Source organism: Hydra vulgaris, chromosome 13 (genome assembly GCF_038396675.1).
Source record: "Hydra vulgaris chromosome 13, alternate assembly HydraT2T_AEP".
Classification (NCBI taxonomy): Eukaryota; Metazoa; Cnidaria; class Hydrozoa; order Anthoathecata; family Hydridae; genus Hydra; species Hydra vulgaris.
The window spans coordinates 28,827,501-28,847,500 of record NC_088932.1 but is presented as its reverse complement, the minus strand read 5'-3'; the positions used below and the strand labels follow the sequence as shown (position 1 = coordinate 28,847,500).

The following is a 20,000-nucleotide window of genomic DNA, read 5'->3' as shown; positions in this document are numbered from 1 at the left end:
AACCACTCATACATTTATGGAAATTTATCATAATATCAACAGCAGCAGCTTTTACCAAGAAATCAGAATGCAAATCCATCTGACTCTTCTGCTCACAGGCATATACTGTTTAGATTTTCATTCATTAACATTTATTTTCAATGCGTTTGTATCCAGATCTGCAACAGATATAACCTTCAAACACACATTACATATAACATTCAAAAATACATGTTTCTTTCATTAACATGTATTTTTAATGTGTTTGTATCCAAATCTGCAACAGATATAACCTTTAAACATACAGCAGTCATCTAGATCATATTTAAAAAATTTAGAATATATTTTGCAAAAAATATTTAAACAATGCAGAATAATTTATTTAATAAATTTAGCATTTAGCTGGTGGCTTTCTCAACTTTATGATAGGTGATGATTGAAGTTAGAAAAACAAATATTACAAAATTATATTTTTAGAAAAAAAACTTTTGACAAAAAGGAGTAGTTAAAAGAAAGATTATGCAGAAATAAAAAATTATCAAACATACCTAACATACCACATCAAACATACCTAACATAATAACATAATACTTAACCAAATAAAATTCTTTATAATTATTGTCTTTTAACCGCTCCTAAAATTTAGCTTTATATTTGACTAACATTTCCTATTCTGAAAATACAAAATTATTTTAGGTCAAATTAATTAAAATAAAATTTTAATAAAAATAGTTTTGATGTTCAGAACTTAGAGAGAAATAAGAAAAAAAAAAGATTAAATTTTATTAGAATAAAATTTTTAAATTATTAAAATAATAAATATACATTTGATTAACTCTCAGTATACAACAGTACTAACTCTAAGTCTGAACCTTTCCATTAACTTTATTTTTAATTGGCTGATAATAGTTTATGCATTATTCTAAGGATAAATAAATTAGGAGAATTTAGGAGTATTTGAGAAAATCATCTCTACTTTAGGAGAAATTAAATCTTTTTAGGATGTTTTTCAAATATTAGGATACCTTAGGATTTTTTAGGAGACGTGGCCCTCCTGAAACATGTATTATTTACTGTTGAGGCGTAGTTAATTTCAAGAGATTCTCTAACTTTTATGATCATTGTACTGATTTTATAGCTAGAGTTTTTGGATGTGACCAATCAAATATACCATTACATTCTATACCATGTTTGGTTGCCCCTGGTGCATACCATTTACTTTTTAAAAAAAAAAAAAAAAACTAATTAAAATAATATTTGCTAGTTTTATATTTACGTTGTTATGTAATCATTAATGGCTTCTTTTTAAAGTCTCCTTTGACGTTTTTATGTAATATTTGTAACAATTTTTTATTTATATTATATGTCTGATGAATTTAGTTTGTACCCAGCTGTTGTTTTATACTTGATATTTTAAATATATATTTACATACAACAAGATATATATATATATATACAGGGGCTATTCTAGGAAAATAATTTGAGCGACGGTACTTCTCCCATCCCGAAGAAATTAGGCGGAGATAATGCCGAACGTCAGCGTTTTTTTGCGAAAATAACAATATTTGCGTAAAAAACGTTAAAAAAAAAAGGGTCCTCATTTTTTAATTTGGGCGGCGCCAAAATACGGTCGACGCTGTCGAAAACAGTCTAGAATAGCCCCTTATTTATATATATACATACATATATATATATATATAATATATATATATATATATATATATATATATATATATATATATATATATATATATATATATATATATATATATATATATAGTTTATACATATATATATATATATATATATATATATATATATATATATATATATAAATAAATAAATATATATACATATATATACATATATATATATATATATATATATATATATATATATATATATATATATATATATATATATATATATATATATATATATATATATATATATATATATATATATATATAGTTTGTTGCATTTGCGAAGCACGGAAGGAAAAAAATGATTCTTACGCCAACACATACATCACTTTTAATTACTTTTGACTTTCGTCCAACATTTACAAATTATTCGTTTTTTAAAAAAACCACAAAAACGCAAATTTACTTGACCAAAATGTTTTTAACAATATAAAAAATGTTTTTATTTTTATTTTTTTTAATAAAATGTTTTTATTTTTATTTTTTTACTAAAAATCATGTGCAGCGTGTTGCTACATCAACTATCTTATAGCATGATTCTCAAGGCAGTGCTGCTACATCGACCGACAAATAGCCTGACTCGCAACAGAGTGCTGCTACATCTACTATCTTTTAGCTTGACCCGCAAGGGAGTGCTGCTACATCGACTGAAGGTTTGGTTGGGGCAGGCAGTCTATCAATTAATAAAAAAAAAAATTCCGGTCTTGCATTTTAATTTTTACTTTTTGTCAACAAAATATGGAAAAATCTTTTGGACAACATATAAGAGTTCTATATATATATATATATATATATATATATATATATATATATATATATATATATATATATATATATATATATATATATATATATATATATATAAATATATATATATATATATACTTGTATATGTATATGTATATGTGTATATATATATATATATATATATATATATATATATATATGTCTGTTTTGTATATAAATATATATATATATATATATATATATATATATATATATATATATTTCTGTTTTGTATAAAAATTAAAAAGTTCAAAAAATAAAGTGTATATACACTACTGAATTTATTAATAATTTTGGAACAACTAAAATATTATAAAATAAATGCCATCTCTTAGTCATTTTGTCTGACCCTATAAAAATTATAAAATTATAAAAAATATGGGTCAGACAAAATGACTAAGAGATGGCGTTTTTTCCTGGACAAATGCCAGACAACGTCTGATGCCCGGCGGCTATTTTGAGCTATACATCCATACATACATACATACATACATACATACATACATACATACATACATACATACATACATACATACATACATACATACATACATACATACATACATACATATATACACACATACCTACATACATACATACATACATACATACATACATACATACATACATACATACATACATACATACATACATACATACATATATATATATATATATTTAATTTTCTAACTATATTCTAGGAATTAAACTTAAATAAGAAATAAAATTAAATAAGAAATAAATCAACCATGAGCAAAGCAACTAAAAATCAAATAAACTATTTTGATAAAGATGAAAATAAAAGTTAAAAGCAATTTTGTAAGTTTTGCAAAATAAAAATATCAAGAGGAGAAACATCTGGAATTAAATTTTTTTTTTTTTTCAACATTACATTACATTTCTTGATTTTAAACTTATCTCTTTGTATAGTTTGGATCCATAAGTCATATAATTGTTTTCTTAATTTATAAAAAGACAATAAATGCGCTTTTTATCAGCTCCTGATAAAAAACAGTTCCAAAAATAATTAAAGGTTTACTTAGGCTTATACATGCATTTTCGTTTATGGAATAGTTATATTTTTGCATACAATATAGAAACATAAAAAACAACAACTGATTTTTCAAAACAATCCGCATCGGCCAATGGTTCCCAAGACTGATGCATTGGTGCACCCCTAATATATATACAACCCTCGGAATTAGGAAAAATGAGGTTTAAAAGATTGAGGTTGGCAATAACTTGCCAATCTCAATCTTTTAGAGGTCACCATCAGGTCGGCAAAAAAAATTTGATACAAAGGTTGACCATCTAGTTGCCAATCTGAAAGTTTTTGAGGTCGGCTAAAAATTTCTGACCATAAAACATAGAAAGGAGGTCAGCAATTTTTAGCCGACCTCAAAAACTTTCAGATCGGCAGTTAGGTCGGCTTTGCCGAATGCCAACTCTAATTCCGAGGGTTGTATATATATATATATATATATATATATATATATATATATATATATATATATATATATATATATATATATATTCTCGTTGGGCTAAAAAAAAGGTAGCAACATTTTGCTTACAACTAGACAAATTAAAATAAAATTTTATTAAAATATATATTATAAATATATATATATATATATATATATATATATATATATATATATATATATATATATATATATATATATATATATATATATATATATATATATATATGGCTATTTCCACGATGGAAGAGATAAATTTCGTGTTTAAAAATATCTTTTTTCAAAAGGTTTTATTTCTTTAATTATAGTTTAAACACCTTAAAATTATTGTTAAAATAAATTTTGAGTAGAAAATGTTTGAACCGAGTAGATAAATTTGATGAATGTTAGCAACTGTTTGTTCTTTTTATTATTCGAAAAAGTGAGTAAAATTTTGGGACGAGTTATTGCAATATTTTAAACAAAACATATCCATATTTTTGTTTAGAAAGAATCTTTGAGATTACATATATGTCTTGAGTAAAAAAACTTTTACTCTTTAAAAATAATTCAAGTGTTTTTTTGTCACATACACATCTGCAAAAATTACGTTGCTTCACTGAACTAAGAGCTAAAAAAGTTTAATTATCGCAATGAAATTATGCTTTATGGCAAAGTTTTTTTAGAAATTATATATTTTAATGTAAACTTTTAATCATTACTAAAAAAAAAATTGGTCAAAAAGCATTGTATTAACATATAGTTATAGTTTAAAAGCTGTTGCGTCACTGAACCCATCGACGGGATAATTAGCGTTTTATAAAATAGCGCGGTAAGGAAGTCAAAATATCATCCAAAAGTTCAGATTTTGTTGTGGGTTTTCAAATTTTTCAAATTCGAATAAAATAAGATCTAAGAGATATCGAGAAAAATTGAAAGCCGATCCTAATAAAAAAACAGCTTATGCGGCTAAAGCAAAATTAAGAGTTTTAAAAAGTCGCGCTTTAAAAAGAAAACTTTTAAATCAATATCAAAGACCAAGCTCATCTTTTAAAAACGTTCAACAAAGAGGAAAAGCATTGAAAAAAGTTTTAAAAGCACTACCAACTTCAAAGGAGAAACAATCTGAAATTCTTTCTATTCTTTCAAATAGCTCTGCTTGTAAAGATAATTCGGGTCTACCTCCAGCATGTTCAAAGCTGTATGGTCTTTCTGAAAGCGATGTTTTAGCAATTGTAAACTTTTATAATGAAGATGAAGTTTCCCAAATATCATCAAACAAAAAAGATGTCACTCGAATTCAATTATCTGACGGAAAAGCAAACAATATTCAGATACGTCATTTATATTATACGCTAAAAGAAGCTTTCAAGTTATTCAAGGAAAAGCATCTGCATAAAAATTTTGAGTCCATAAAAATTGGACTCAAAATTTACTTTTGTAACTGATTTTACATTGCGTGGACCTTCGTCCACGCAATGTAAAATCAGTTACAAAATTTCTGCATAATGTTTGTGTTTGTAGTTTGCATGAAAATATTTGATTAAGTCTTCTGTTATACCGTACATTGACAAAATCCTTCACTTTATTCCTGATCAAGTCAAAGAAGAACACATTCAGCGATAATGCCACTTCTCAGTTCAAAAACAAAAGCATTATGGCTGCAATGGTTGTGTTTGAAAAACGTTTTCATAAAAAATTCTCCAGGCATTTCTTTGCAGCGATGCACGGGAAAGGAGTGGTTGACGGAATAGGAGCTACTGTTAAGCGAATTGCAGCCCTGAGAGTTAAAACTAGTTAATACGAAATCAGGTCAGAAGCAGATTTTGCGTTTGCATTACAAGATTTGCAAATATCTGTAATTCACATGTCAGAAAACGATACAAGACAACAAAAAAATGAACTTGGATTCAGTTCAATTTTAAGTTATTCAAGAAAAATCAAAGGTATATCAAAATCACATTATTTTTATGTTCAGAATGATAACGTTGTTCCGATGCTATTTTCACCTGAGTATAATTAAAATTTATTACAAAATAACAAAACTTTTAAAAATGATTTTAATTTCGTCTTTTTGTTTCGTCACTGAACGTTGCGTCACTGAACTGATAGTTTTTTTTTCTGTAAAATAAAACGATATGAAAACTTTATTGTTTGTGGCTTTTTTTATGACTACCTTATTGCCAAATGAATAAATTACAACAAAAAAATCTAATAAGTCAAGCAAGAATTAAAATTTCAGCGAAAAAATTCATTTAAAAGTATGCTGATAAAAAAACACTTTTTCAGCGTTGCGTCACTGAACTCATGTTTTAATTTTTGCTATGTAGCAGTGTTATGTTAATACAATTGTGTTTAGTTTATATTATAAAATTTTAATTCAAGATTTAGAGTAATAAAAAATTATTTTTGAGTTATAGAAAAATTTCTATTAAAAAAAATCTCTCCGCATGATGCGTCACTGAATTATGGAATTGGCCATATATATATATATATATATATATATATATATATATATATATATATATATATATATATATATATATATATATATATATATATATATATATATATATATATATATATATATGTATATGTATATATATATATGTATATGTATATATATATATATATATATATATATATATATATATATATATATATATATATATATATATATATATATATACATACATACATATATCAGGATGGTAGCCAGCCTGATGGCACCACATATAATGCAGAATTCCAAATTGGTTTAAAATTTCCTAAGGTTAAAAAAATCACAGTAAAAAATTTTTTTTATGGTTTTATGCTAGTTATGTAGAAAACAAAATTAGTACACACAACAAAGAAATGAATTAAGTTGATCAAAAACAATAGGTTTTTTTTTTTTAAATGTGAAAAAAAAGACGTTGTTATTAACAAGCACGATCATTCATTAAAAAGTTTAAATAAAACTTTATTTTTTATTGACCCAGTTATTCTCTACTTTAGATTTTTCAATATGTTTAATACAATGTTTTTTTAATTTATTCTTGTAATTCAAAAACTCTTGATTTACATTTTTACTGTTTATTATAAGTTAGGAAAGTTGCAAAAACCTTTGCATATTAATAAACTTTAAATTAAGTTATTAATGTTTTTTATAAGTGAATTAAAAATAATTTCAGTCAACTAAATTTGCTGGTAAAGTACACCAAAAATAACAACAACAAAAATCAAAAATGAAATTTGCAATGAAACATTATTTATGTTACATTTGCAAAAAAATTTACACAAATTTTTATAACTTATAGCCAAGCAAACTTTTTATCCAAAAGCTATAGAGCTATCATTTTAATTAAGTTTTTTAACTTATTGCTGACGACGTTTTAAAGCCTTAAATATCATATTTAATGCAATTTTAAATTGCTATAAATTTATTTTAAATTTATAGCACATAAAAATTTATTTAATGATAAAAATTATACTATAAAATTAGTTGAACTAAAATACCTATGTAAAAAAAGTTCAAAAATCTTTTTGAAGTATTTTAAAACTATTTTTAAAATACTAAAGTATTTAAAAACTTAAATAATCAAAAACTTTCCTTACAATATATAGTGTTTTATCAACGATTGTCAATTTAAAAGTTGTTTCAACTATTCAAAAAGAGAATTTCAGCTATTCAAAAAGAGTGTAAACAGTCAAAAACATGTCGTTATGTCGTAAAAATTTAATAAGCATAGTAAGCATTTTTTTTTTTACATTTATAATATAAAAATGAAAATAAACATAAAAGAAGTCAATGTAAAAAATCCTTTAAAACTTTTGAAAACTGTGTTTAAAAGCGTACACAATTAAAATTAATTATAATAAAGATTATAAAATAGATTAAAATAAAATAATTATCAGTATAAGTATATCAGTAATAAGTATCAAATGCATTCATTCAAAGTATATTGCAAACAATTGTCTTTTGTTCTTGTTTTCACACTACTATATCAGAATGAAACAAAATCTCAGAATGAAACAAGTTGAGTAAATCTAATTTAACATTAATAAAAACTAAAAATATATTTAATTCCTGCTAAGCATCTAAAAAGAGACAAATTTTTCTACTTAATATAACTTACTATATACTTATTAAGTAATACCTTAATCAGATTATATAAATTGAGTTAGGGAACCGTGGACACGAGCCATGGCTTGCTTTAAATTTTTATAAATGCCAGATTACAATGCTTTTTTATTCGCCATTTGCTAGCTGACAACACCTAAACTCCCAATATCGCGAAAACTATGTATAAGATTTTTTCTTGGCTAAAACTAAATATAGGGCTTGTGATCAAGCAGGCGCGATTGCGCTGCGCTTTTGAAACGCCCATAAACAGTGTTTTTAAATCTTCTAGGAGCGATAAACAACCCTTGTTCAGCTTATAAAAAGCAGCCCTCAGAATTAGGAAAAATAAGGTCGGCAATAACTTGCTGAACTTCTATGTGAGGTCAGCATCAGGTCAGTAGAAAAAATGTAAAACAAAGGTTTGATAAAATAACATGAAAACGAGGTCAGTGATTTTTTGCTGACCTCAAACACTGTTAGGTCAGCAGTTAGGTTGGCATTACCGAATGCTGACCCTAATTCTGAGGGTTGAATCAGAGTATAAAATCACACTTGTTAGTTAGGGACGGAGCATATAATATATCGTTTTTTGATTTTTTATAAAATATTTTTAATAAAAAATTTTAATTAAAGATATGATATTATCAAAGCGCTGATATAAAATATTAAAAGCACTACATCATTTGCTTTCAACAAGTTTTTATTTTGCACTTACGTAATTAATAAACATTTTAAAGTTGTTAATAGTTGCTAATTTCAATAATGGAATGTTAACTACTTTAACCAAGTGCACGTAACCCGAATATAAAAATGCACAAATGAAATAAGAATAGAAAATTAGAAAATCACTATAAGAAAATTAAAGCTGCATAATATTTTTAATTTTTTAAGAACATCAAGTAAGATTTATTTGATTTAGTGTTTGTAATACTTCAAACATTGTTTATAATAAAAATAAATATTCATAATAGAGATTTTTAAATTTCTTTTTGTTCATAGTATACATTTTATTATTAACTATTATTTATATTAAATCAAATTAAAAACGATTTTGAAATAACCAATGGATTTACACTTGCTTACGAAATATACTGCAAAGTTTGTATGGGGTAGTTTGTACTTGTTTAAAATAGGAAAGCGCTATTACAAGATTGTAAAGGTTTGATACAACAAGGTGCTTTACGGTTTACCGATGGGACGAACTTTGTGATAAAACACACAATTCAAAGACATTTTGAAAAAGCATATCACCTTACTGCAATAAGATGTGAGAGCAAGAAACCCTCTAACAATGTGTTACATCAACCGATGGAATAAATACAAAATCCTCAAAGATAATTAATAAATTATTATCTTTAAAATAAAGAATTTTTATTATTAATTACCAGATTCTAATTTCTTAATTTTAAACTGCACTAAAATGTTGTTTATTGCAGGTTTGACCAGGAAGTCGTACGATCACACACCATTATTGTATTTTGTTTTGACAATTTGGCCATCAAGCATTTACACATTTAAAAATGCTTGATGATAAGGTTTATGTTAATGTTAAATGTTGATATTTAATTTCAAAACTGCGGTGAAAAAACTAAATTAAAATTTGAGAAAATTAAAAAAAAAAAATAACCTAAAAAAAAAATTTTCACTGAAAGATAAAAAAAATTAAACATAAAAAAAACTTCATTAAAATAAAAGAAATTTTTAATGACGCAGATAAACTAACTTTTCTAACTAATGACACTTACATAGCATTAATTAAAAACTGTTAACTCTTTTTTACTATTCATTCATTTGTAACATTAAAAAAGTTTAAAACGTTAACTAATGTTACTTAACATTAGTTAAAAAAGCGCAAATATTTTTTCCTTTAAAGACACTAAATCAAATTGATGTTTATAAAATATATTATAGAAATAGTTTTAAATGATTTAAATTGATCATGAAAAATCTTAAATGAAAAATCTTCTTATAAATTCTTTTATAAATAACCAAAATAAATAACTAATAAATATGAACCAAAATAATTGTTGTTGTCTTTTGTTATGATTCAATTATAATAGGTACTTTAAGATATATAGGTAATTTAAGATACTGCATAAAGTAAACAGTGTATTTTTGTAATTGGGATATTCTTTTGTTTCTTAGATACAAACATCAATATCGTCTTCTTTAAAAGTTTCAACAGATAACACAAATATACAACTTGTAAGCTGTGCCTATAAAATCGCCCGTCAACCAACTATGCTGCACAAAAACTTTGCTGTTTTTGTAAGTATCGATGTTGACTACTTTAAATATTTTAGATAAAGTATTGAATTCAACAACCTAATAATGAGCAATAGTTGCTTCACATGTTTCCAACTTGGTAAATTTTACTAATCTATTATATATATATATATATATATATATATATATATATATATATATATATATATATATATATATATATATATATATATATATATATATATATATATATATATATGTACAATATGTATAATATAATATATAAGGCTATATATATATGCCTTATATATATATATATATATATATATATATATATATATATATATATATATATATGTATATATATATGCCTTATATATATATGTATATGTATATATATATGTATGTATGTATGTATATATATATATATATATATATATATATATATATATATATATATATATATATATATATATATGTATATATATATATATATATATATATATATATATATATATATATAAATATATATATATGTATGTATGTATGTATGTATATATATATATATATATATACATACATACATACATATATATATATTTATATATATACATATATATATATATATATATATATATATATATATATATATATATATATATATATATATACATACATACATACATATATATATACATATACATATATATATAAGGCATATATATATACATATATATATATATATAAGGCATAAATATATAGCCTTATATATTATATTATACATATTGTACATATATATATATATATATATATATATATATATATATATATATATATATATATATATATATATATATATATATATATATATATATATATATATCAAACCATTATTTTTTTCTGCCTTCATTGGTAACAAACATTATACTCAAAAGATTTATCTAAGACACACTTTTGTGTAGTGTAAAATATTGTAAATTTTTTTGAATACTTAAACAATATTGTTACAACTACCTGTTGTAAAAATATTACATTAAATATTACTTTATGGTGCTGTAAAATTGTAAAAACTGGTAAATCTTATCTAAAAAAAAAGCTATCTGATTGATCTTATTTAATTATAAAATAATATAATATACTACCTGGTTGACTAAACCGATCTTCATAGGCATCCAACCAGAAAAATCTCAAAACATCATCACCTGAAAAAGTAGAAAACAATTATCATTTTTCCTTTTAAAATCAGTATATATATATATATATATATATATATATATATATATATATATATATATATATATATATATATATATATATATATATATATATATATATATATATATATATATATATATATATATATAGTTCAATTAATTTTGTTGTAATATTTGTAGTAATTTTAAAAAGGCAGTATATATATAAATGTAACTAGCAAGAATTTAATTTATAAAATAAATATATATAATACCATTTATATTTGAAGTAGGTAATGAAGAAGAAATTGTAGAGGTATCTGGTAATGGCTATATTTTTATAAAAGATTAAAAAAACATTAAAACTTGCACACAACAACAACAACAAAAACATTTAAATCTACACCTAAAAAATCAAGAACACACTAAAAGTACTGACAAAAAATTACCTCTTCTTTTTTATCAAAAACATCTTCATAAGCTACTAACGATCGAAACTTCATAGATTGTTTTATTGATGTTTTTGGAGTTAAATCAGTTTCTTTAATCTTAAAAAAAATCAGCTTAAGTTATTCTTTAATCATCAGATTTATAAATCAGCTGAAGTTTCTTTAGTTAAGTTAATATTCTTTAGTTAAAAAAACACTCCAAACATGAAAAGCTTGTTTTGCTACAACTTTCTTTTTTCTTTAAAGATTTTTTAAAGTTAAAAAACTGATTGTGCCAGTTAATATCTTAACACAAAGTTTTTTATTTTAAGATAAAAAGTTTAATCTTTTATTTTTATTTTTTAAATTTTCATTAAAAAAAAAAGCTTATTAAATTTTTATGTCAATGAAAAATTGTAAAACATATATAAAACATATGCCTAATTTAAGTTGAGTTGAAAACAGTATTATCATATATAGCAACAGTATCATATTATCATATAGCGCATATTTTTATTGTAATTTATTATAAGCTGTAAATGTAAATAAAACAGGTCTCTTACAAATTTAAATTATATTAATAAATTAAAAACTAAAAACCAGACTTTTCATTTTGTTATTTCAAACCATTTTGTACAACACTTTTATAAACATCTCTGCATATAAAACCCAAGTATCGCCACCCAAAAAAGTTACCAAAGCAAAACTATACAATGCTTTTTAAATGATTCATTGACTCACATCATCTCAACAATCTTCATAGGAAAAGAAAAAGGTATCTCTTATCTGGCAAACATATATTAATCCTATTAACTATTATTGACAAATTTAAAAAACATAGAATTTAAGAAAAAACTACAGAATAACTAAAAATATTGTAATAACGCAACCAGTTAAAGGTATTGTTGTATTCATAAAAAACATTTATCATTAAAAATGAATAAACTTATTAATGACATAACAAAATTTGAAAAATTAATGTATAGAAACCAAAAATATATAAACTAACAGTTAACAGGAATGTTCCCTCATCAAGACCTACTCTTTCATGTTAAGGCAAATACAATTACAAAATATTAAAACTTTTAACTAATATCTCCTCACATACCTATGAATCATTGCACCAAAAACTATTTCTTATATGTCAAAGAAGTAAAGAATATGAGAACCTCTAATGTTTACCTAGTTTATTTCGATGTATTAAGTTTGTTTAAAGAAATTTCTCCTGATGATACTCTATTGCTATTGATTTTAACTCAAAAAATATCCCAAATCCTAAAATCTCTAAACAGGATTTTAAAAAACTATTTGAATCTTCAAACAAACAAGCACATTTTAATTACTTTTTATCTAGACATTGAAAGAATTTAACTCACTTTACAAAAAAATGTCTTTCCATTAAAAACAATTGATAGCATTTTAATGTCCATGAAATTCACTTTTATTTTATTTACTCTAATAGTACATAAAACACTTTTTTCAGTCAGTAAAAAAATTGTAAAAAAAGCAACTAATTCCTGATTATTTAATTTGAAATATGTTATTTGACTTAAACATGTTGAAGAAAAAAATTATAAAAGTATTTTTTTTCTTAAAAATATTTAAAATAAATATATTAAACTTAAAAAGATTACCAGGGTTACCATTTCATCAGAGAATTCATCGTTAAACCCATCTTCTATTAAAGATTGATCTTCAACTTTTTCAATAAAATTATTATTTTCTGTATTTTGAGAAGTGTACTTTTCTGTATCTTTAGTGAAAGAAAAAAAAAAAATGCAGTATAAAAATTTGTTATACAATCATAAAATAAATGGAACAACAATAACCTTGACTAAATGTTTCACAATCTATTTGATTAAAATTTGTGTCCACATCTTTATTTTGATTTATATCTGTATGTAAATCTGTAGCAACTGAACCAATATTTTCTTTTTTAACTATATGAGTAAAATCACGCACACGAGTTGTTTTTTTCAAAATTATCTTTTTTTCTTCAATGTGAGGTGAAGGCTGAGGCGTGAACTGCTTAAGTGTCTTTTCAATATTACGAGTTGAATGAGAATGTTTTTGCGTTTTATTTTGTAAGAAAGATCTATAAAAAGAAAGCTCTATAAAAAAAGGAATTTTAGTCAAAAAATAGAAATAGTTTTGAAAAATTGTTTTTATGATTGTGTTTGTTTATTTTATATACACCATTTTATATTTACCTATTATGGCATTTATATTTTTTATATACACATTTACCTATTATGGCATTTGCTACCAGAAGTTGTTGTTGCAGACTAAAAAATATCAACAGAATATACAAAAAAGTATCAACAATTTTAAAAATTATATTTTTTATTAATACTTTTATAAAATGTTAAAAGCCATAATTAAAACTTACAGTGATACTATTGAGAATATCCTCCAGAACTGTATCACCTTCTACTGTAACATTTGTCTAAGAAAAAATTGAAATTCAAAAAAAAAAATATTTCTAAAAAATTTAATTTCTTCAAAAATAAATTTCTTCAAAAATAAAAATATACTATTAAAACACAAAGCTTTCTACAACAAGTTACAGCCAAATTTTTTAACAATTCTAGATGATTATTTTTGTATCAGCATTTGTTTTTTACTGCAATAAATGTGACCAATGATAAGTAAAAAAGTGCAGAGATTGTAGGAATAATAAACTATATACCAAATGTATAATATAAATTATAAATTACAAATTACAAAATTATAATAGCTACAACTTTTTCATGGCTCATGTCTGTTTATAATATCAGTAATACCCAGCACAGTGTACAGCAAATTGGAAAAGAAGCTCACTGGATTGAATTATGAACACAATTTATGTGTTCTTTATGTAAATTATGTGTATTTTGTAAATAAAACGTGATTTTAACTGATTTTAAAGATTAAAATAATAAAATGTTTTTCTTTTTAACACTTTTTATCCTCAGGGTAAACACAGTTATTAATAATTGATCTAAACAATTCAGAATTTAGATTTCTAAATAGTTCAACATTTAAAAAAATGGCTGAAAAAAATTTAAATGGCACCCAGCTACTTCTAATTGTAGCAGATGTTTCAAGCATAACATCATGAAAATAATGTCAATATTGCGAAAAAAGTTATTTATTATTAGTTTATACTTTTAAATTAACTTTTTTTTTACTTTTTATCCTTTTTATTTTTTTTTTTTTTACTTTTTATCTTTTTCAACTTTATATATTTTAAAATTTACACCAAAGGAAGTTTCAACTTCGTCTTGGTTTGAAGCCAAATGTAAAAAAAATATATAGAGTTTAAAATAATCTTTAGTTTAACAAATATTTTATTTTTAATGATCATTAAATTTCAAGCAATATCCCTGTTGTCATAAGTATAAATTATATTTTTAATATTAATGGGTAATAAATGACAAGGTAATAATGTGAGGTGAAAAAACAGGTGAAAAAGATGATAATGCAAAAGATGCAAAAAATATGTAACAAAAAATAGAAAAGGTTAATAGTGCCAAATTAATTTAGTAAATTTAACTTAGAAATTATTCAAAAAATTAATAAAACTGATAATATTGAAATTATTGTTCTTATCCACTATGTTTTTTGCATTTGCACTGTTGACATTTCTAAAATTTCTTTTTTAAATTTGTATTATTAAAGTAGTTTGTATTCCTCTTTTAATAATGATATTTTAAAATTTTACATTCAATAAAATATTACCTCCTTTTTTCTTTTTGTAATACAATTTGCAGATTTGAACAAATTTGTAATTTTTGAGCTTTTTACGTCAATTTTTGATCCTTTACTCTAGAAAAATTTACACTAAATATTAAATTTTATTCTAAATATTAATTTTACTCTAAACATGAAAGTTTTCTCTTAATATTAAATTTTACTTTAAATATTAAACTATTCTGAATAATAAATTTTATTCTAAAAATTAAATAGTTTTATTCTATAAAATCTATATAACTGAATTGTCAATTTTTCTTATGTAATAAAAGATGAAAAAATAAAAAAAAAATTTGGAAAGTAAACTTAAAAAAATCTTCTTCTCATACCTCTTTATCAGTTTTTTTCCTTTTTTCTGTGAAAAAAAAAAAAGTTTTATATATATATACATATATATATATATATACATATATATATACATATATATATATATATATATATATATATATATATATATATATATATATATATATATATATATATATATATATATATATATATATATAGCTCATACATATATGTAGCTCACTTTTTTTTTTTTGAGGCCCCAAGAAAATATTTTTTATAATGAATACAAGTTAAAAAATGTTACCTATTCACTCTTTTGTTGTTAGGGCTACAGAGCTCAAAGAGTAAAAACAGAGGCAACTAGCCCTGGTCTCCCCTTTCTATAAATATATGTATATATATATATATATAGGGTAATATAAAACCCTCGGCATTAGGGTCGACATTTGGCAATGCCAACATAACTGCTGACCTCAAAGTGTTTGAAGTCGCTAAAAAATTGTCAACCTCATTTCTATTTTTATGTTAACCCCTTTGTATCAATTTATTTTGCCGACCTCTAACAGTCTAATTCCGAGGGTTTTTCTAATTCCGAGGGTTGATATATATATTATATTTATATATGTATATATATATAAATATATATATATATATATATATATATATATATATATATATATATATATATATATATATATATATATGTATATATATATATATATAGATATGTATAGATCTATAGTTTGTTGGCTTTGGAATAAGCGGAAGGAAAAAAGTGATTCTTACGCCAACATATACGTCACTTTTAATTTCTTTTAACTTTCGTCCAACATTTCCGTGTTGGACGAAAGTAAAAACCATTAATTTAATTACAAATTAATTGTTATATAAAAAAACCACAAAAACGCAAATTTAATTGACAGGAATGTTTTTAAAAACATTCTGAATGTTTTTAAAACACTGTGAATGTTTTTAACAATATAAACAATGTTTTTTTTTTTATTTTTTTTAATAAAATGTTTTTATTTTTATTTTTTTTATTAAAATGTTTTTATTTTTATTTTTTTTACTGTAAATCATGCGCGGAGTGTTGCTACATCGACTATCTTATAGCCTGACTCGCAAGGGAGTGCTGCTACATCGACTGACAAATAGCCTGACTCGCAAGGGAGTGCTGCTACATCGACTGACAAACAGCCTGACCCGCAAGGGAGTGCTGCTACATCGACTGAGGGTTTGGTTGGGGCAGGCAGTCTATCATTATTAAAAAAAAAAAAATTCCGGTCTTGAATTTTAATTTTTACTTTTTGTCAACAAAATATGGAAAAAACTTTCGGACAACATCTAAGGGTTCTATATATATATATATATATATATGCATATATATAAAATGATATTAAAAAAATAAAGAAGAATTAACAAGAGTATAATTACCAATAGGAATTTCATTTGGATCATCATCAAATATTTCTCTACCATCATCAACATACCCACCTCCATCTTGAAAAAAATAAAGTTTACTATTATTAGTTTTACTATTATTTATTAAATCATTATAAAGCAAATTATTACAGTAAATTTCTTTATAAATAACTTTAAGCATTTAAGCAATACCATCATCTACAATCCATTCTTCTTCCTGCCTGTCTTGCACAAGTTGAGCATATTTATCTTCATCTACAAGTTCATACACGTCTTCTTCTTTTCCAACCTTAAGCATATAAAAAAAAATTATAATACAGGAAACGACATCTTAATTATAAAAATTATATAGTGGTAATACAATTATATATATACATTTATATAAATATATATACATATATAAATATATATACAGTGGTGTATATATATATACATATATATAAATATATATACATATATAAATGTATATACAGTGGTGTATATATATATATATTAGTGATGTGCGAAACTAAGATTTTAAGTTTGAAACGATTCGAAACGAAACTAAGCCACTTTAGTTCGAATTCGACTCGATTCGAAAGTACGCTGCACTGATATTGAAATTTGGTATTTAAATAGTAATAATTTATAGTGTGTGACAGAACACAGAACAGAAATGAAACATTATACATTTTATATTTAATAACCAATCATATTGCAGTTTTATAATGTAAACAAAATACTAAGCAACACAGACTAGACTCTAGAGTCAAATAAAAGTGAATGAAATCAAATGAGACTAGTATCATACAATACAATTACAATGTGTAATAATTCAAGTTAAAAAAAATCAAGTCAAGTACTTGCAATGCAGTGCATAGAATAAAGACTAGGACTAGTATTATATTTACAGTTAAAGCTTAACAGATAAAACAATACAAGTAAAAGTACAATGCTATAATGAATGCAAATGCTATACAGTTATGTAAAGTAGTAGTACATGTAAAGGCAATTGTTCCAGAAAGTCCAAGACCTTAACCTACAGTGTACTGTAATGACTGTGGCTGGCAGGGCAGTCTGGCTTCGGTACGCTACTGCTATGTGCTATACTACAAATTTTTGTGAATAAAAGTTCGCCTTCTTGTAACAATGTTACCAGACGTCGAGTTCAATCTCCCCGAATTTACAGAAGTTACTGGAATAGCCAATAGTGCCCTTGCTATTCTTGAAAGTTTCGGCAGACAGTGGTAATTAACTTTCCACCAATCAAATACATTGGCGTTCCTTCCGATAGGAGGTTCAATCATGTACATTCTGACCTCCTCTTGCACAGAAGCTGCATCATCAACTGGCAGCATCCTATTCGCAGTTGCTGTTGTAAGCATGCTGCCGAAGTCAACCCATAAACTAATTGGCTTGGAAGCTGCAACTGATATCCGAGTAGGACCTGAACCAGGACCAGCACTTCCAAAAGCAGGAGCGGGAGCACTAGCACTAGCAGATGTTCCTACAGAGTATTATATAATATAAATAGATGTAAAACTAAAATAGCAAACAGAAATGAAAACCTATCCATTATTGTTTTATTATTCACCTGTAATTAAATTAAACCACAATGCAGTAAATCTGAAAGTTAAATCTGAACTGCAGGCCATTACCATTACCATCAAGTCTTAAACTGTGTTAATCACGTAACATAAAACGTAATAGTTTTGGAATTGTACCTTGAATTAAGTTCGTGTCATGATCGCTCAAGGCACAATGTCCACCTCCACCAACACCAGTACCGCCACGAGATCGGAATTCCTTAGAGTACTGATGAAGACTGTCTACAACAGTAGCTTGCTGTGGTTCAGAGAAAAAGATGGATTTGTAGCATCTTTTTCTTCACATAATCTCTTCAGCATAATCCGAGTTCCACCTAGTAGCAACATTGATTATCAGTTCTCGTTCTACCTTTCCTAATCGCTTCTGCTCTCTGTGTAAATTCTGTGTAGCCTGCCAGCCATGGTGATGTGACACATTACGACGGCTTTTGGAAAGGACAGTTTGCATTCCATCAATTTCACTCACGGCATCATTGATGGTTAATTGTAAAGTATGATCAAAACAAGAAAGATCATAAAATGATTGTGAGAGATTCATGGCGCTTTTCATATTACTGCCATTATCACGCAACGCATAAATTGGAACAGTCCGAGGAAGCTCCCAATTATCAATAGTCTTGTCTAAAGATTCAAGAATGCTTTCGCCGGTATGTTCTCCTGAAAACGGCTTGTTTTCTAATGCAAATGTCTTTAGCTCAAATTCAGGGCTTACATATGACAGACAGAAATAAATGGATCTTGCGCCCTCGAAGTCCACATGTCAGTGGTGAATGAATATGAATATCTTCAAAATCTCGATATATTTCATTAGCGGTTTTCTGTTTTACACTACAATATAACTCAGGTACAACTGATCTTGAAAACGTAGTTCTGCTTGGCACCAGATATTGTGGTTCCATTAATTTCATCAGTTCTTTGAATCCTCTGCCTTCTACAAAGTTGTATGGCAACATGTCTAGAGCAAGCATGCGACCAACCGAATTCGTTATAGCGATGTCATTTGGATGACTTGATGACCTATGTGCTTTCATATTAAAAAGGTCATCAACTTTACTTTGCTTCTTATTTTTATTTTTCAGTTCTTGTTCT

At 24.6% G+C, this 20,000-nt stretch overlaps 1 protein-coding gene across 1 annotated transcript in view; it reads right to left on the bottom strand.

Annotated features, from left to right (window-relative positions):
• Positions 1-20,000, bottom strand: part of LOC100213709 (DNA polymerase alpha catalytic subunit) — a 79,201-nt gene that overhangs the window by 41,399 nt on the left and 17,802 nt on the right. Inside the window, exons 4-14 of the mRNA XM_065815461.1 lie at positions 17,518-17,614; positions 17,338-17,403; positions 15,945-15,970; positions 15,604-15,690; positions 14,273-14,329; positions 14,131-14,168; positions 13,713-13,978; positions 13,518-13,636; positions 11,905-12,003; positions 11,731-11,785; positions 11,405-11,464 (exon numbers count right to left, since the gene is read on the bottom strand). Coding sequence (XP_065671533.1) covers positions 11,405-11,464; positions 11,731-11,785; positions 11,905-12,003; positions 13,518-13,636; positions 13,713-13,978; positions 14,131-14,168; positions 14,273-14,329; positions 15,604-15,690; positions 15,945-15,970; positions 17,338-17,403; positions 17,518-17,614 — 970 coding nt within the window. The remainder of the gene's footprint in view (positions 1-11,404; positions 11,465-11,730; positions 11,786-11,904; positions 12,004-13,517; positions 13,637-13,712; positions 13,979-14,130; positions 14,169-14,272; positions 14,330-15,603; positions 15,691-15,944; positions 15,971-17,337; positions 17,404-17,517; positions 17,615-20,000) is intronic.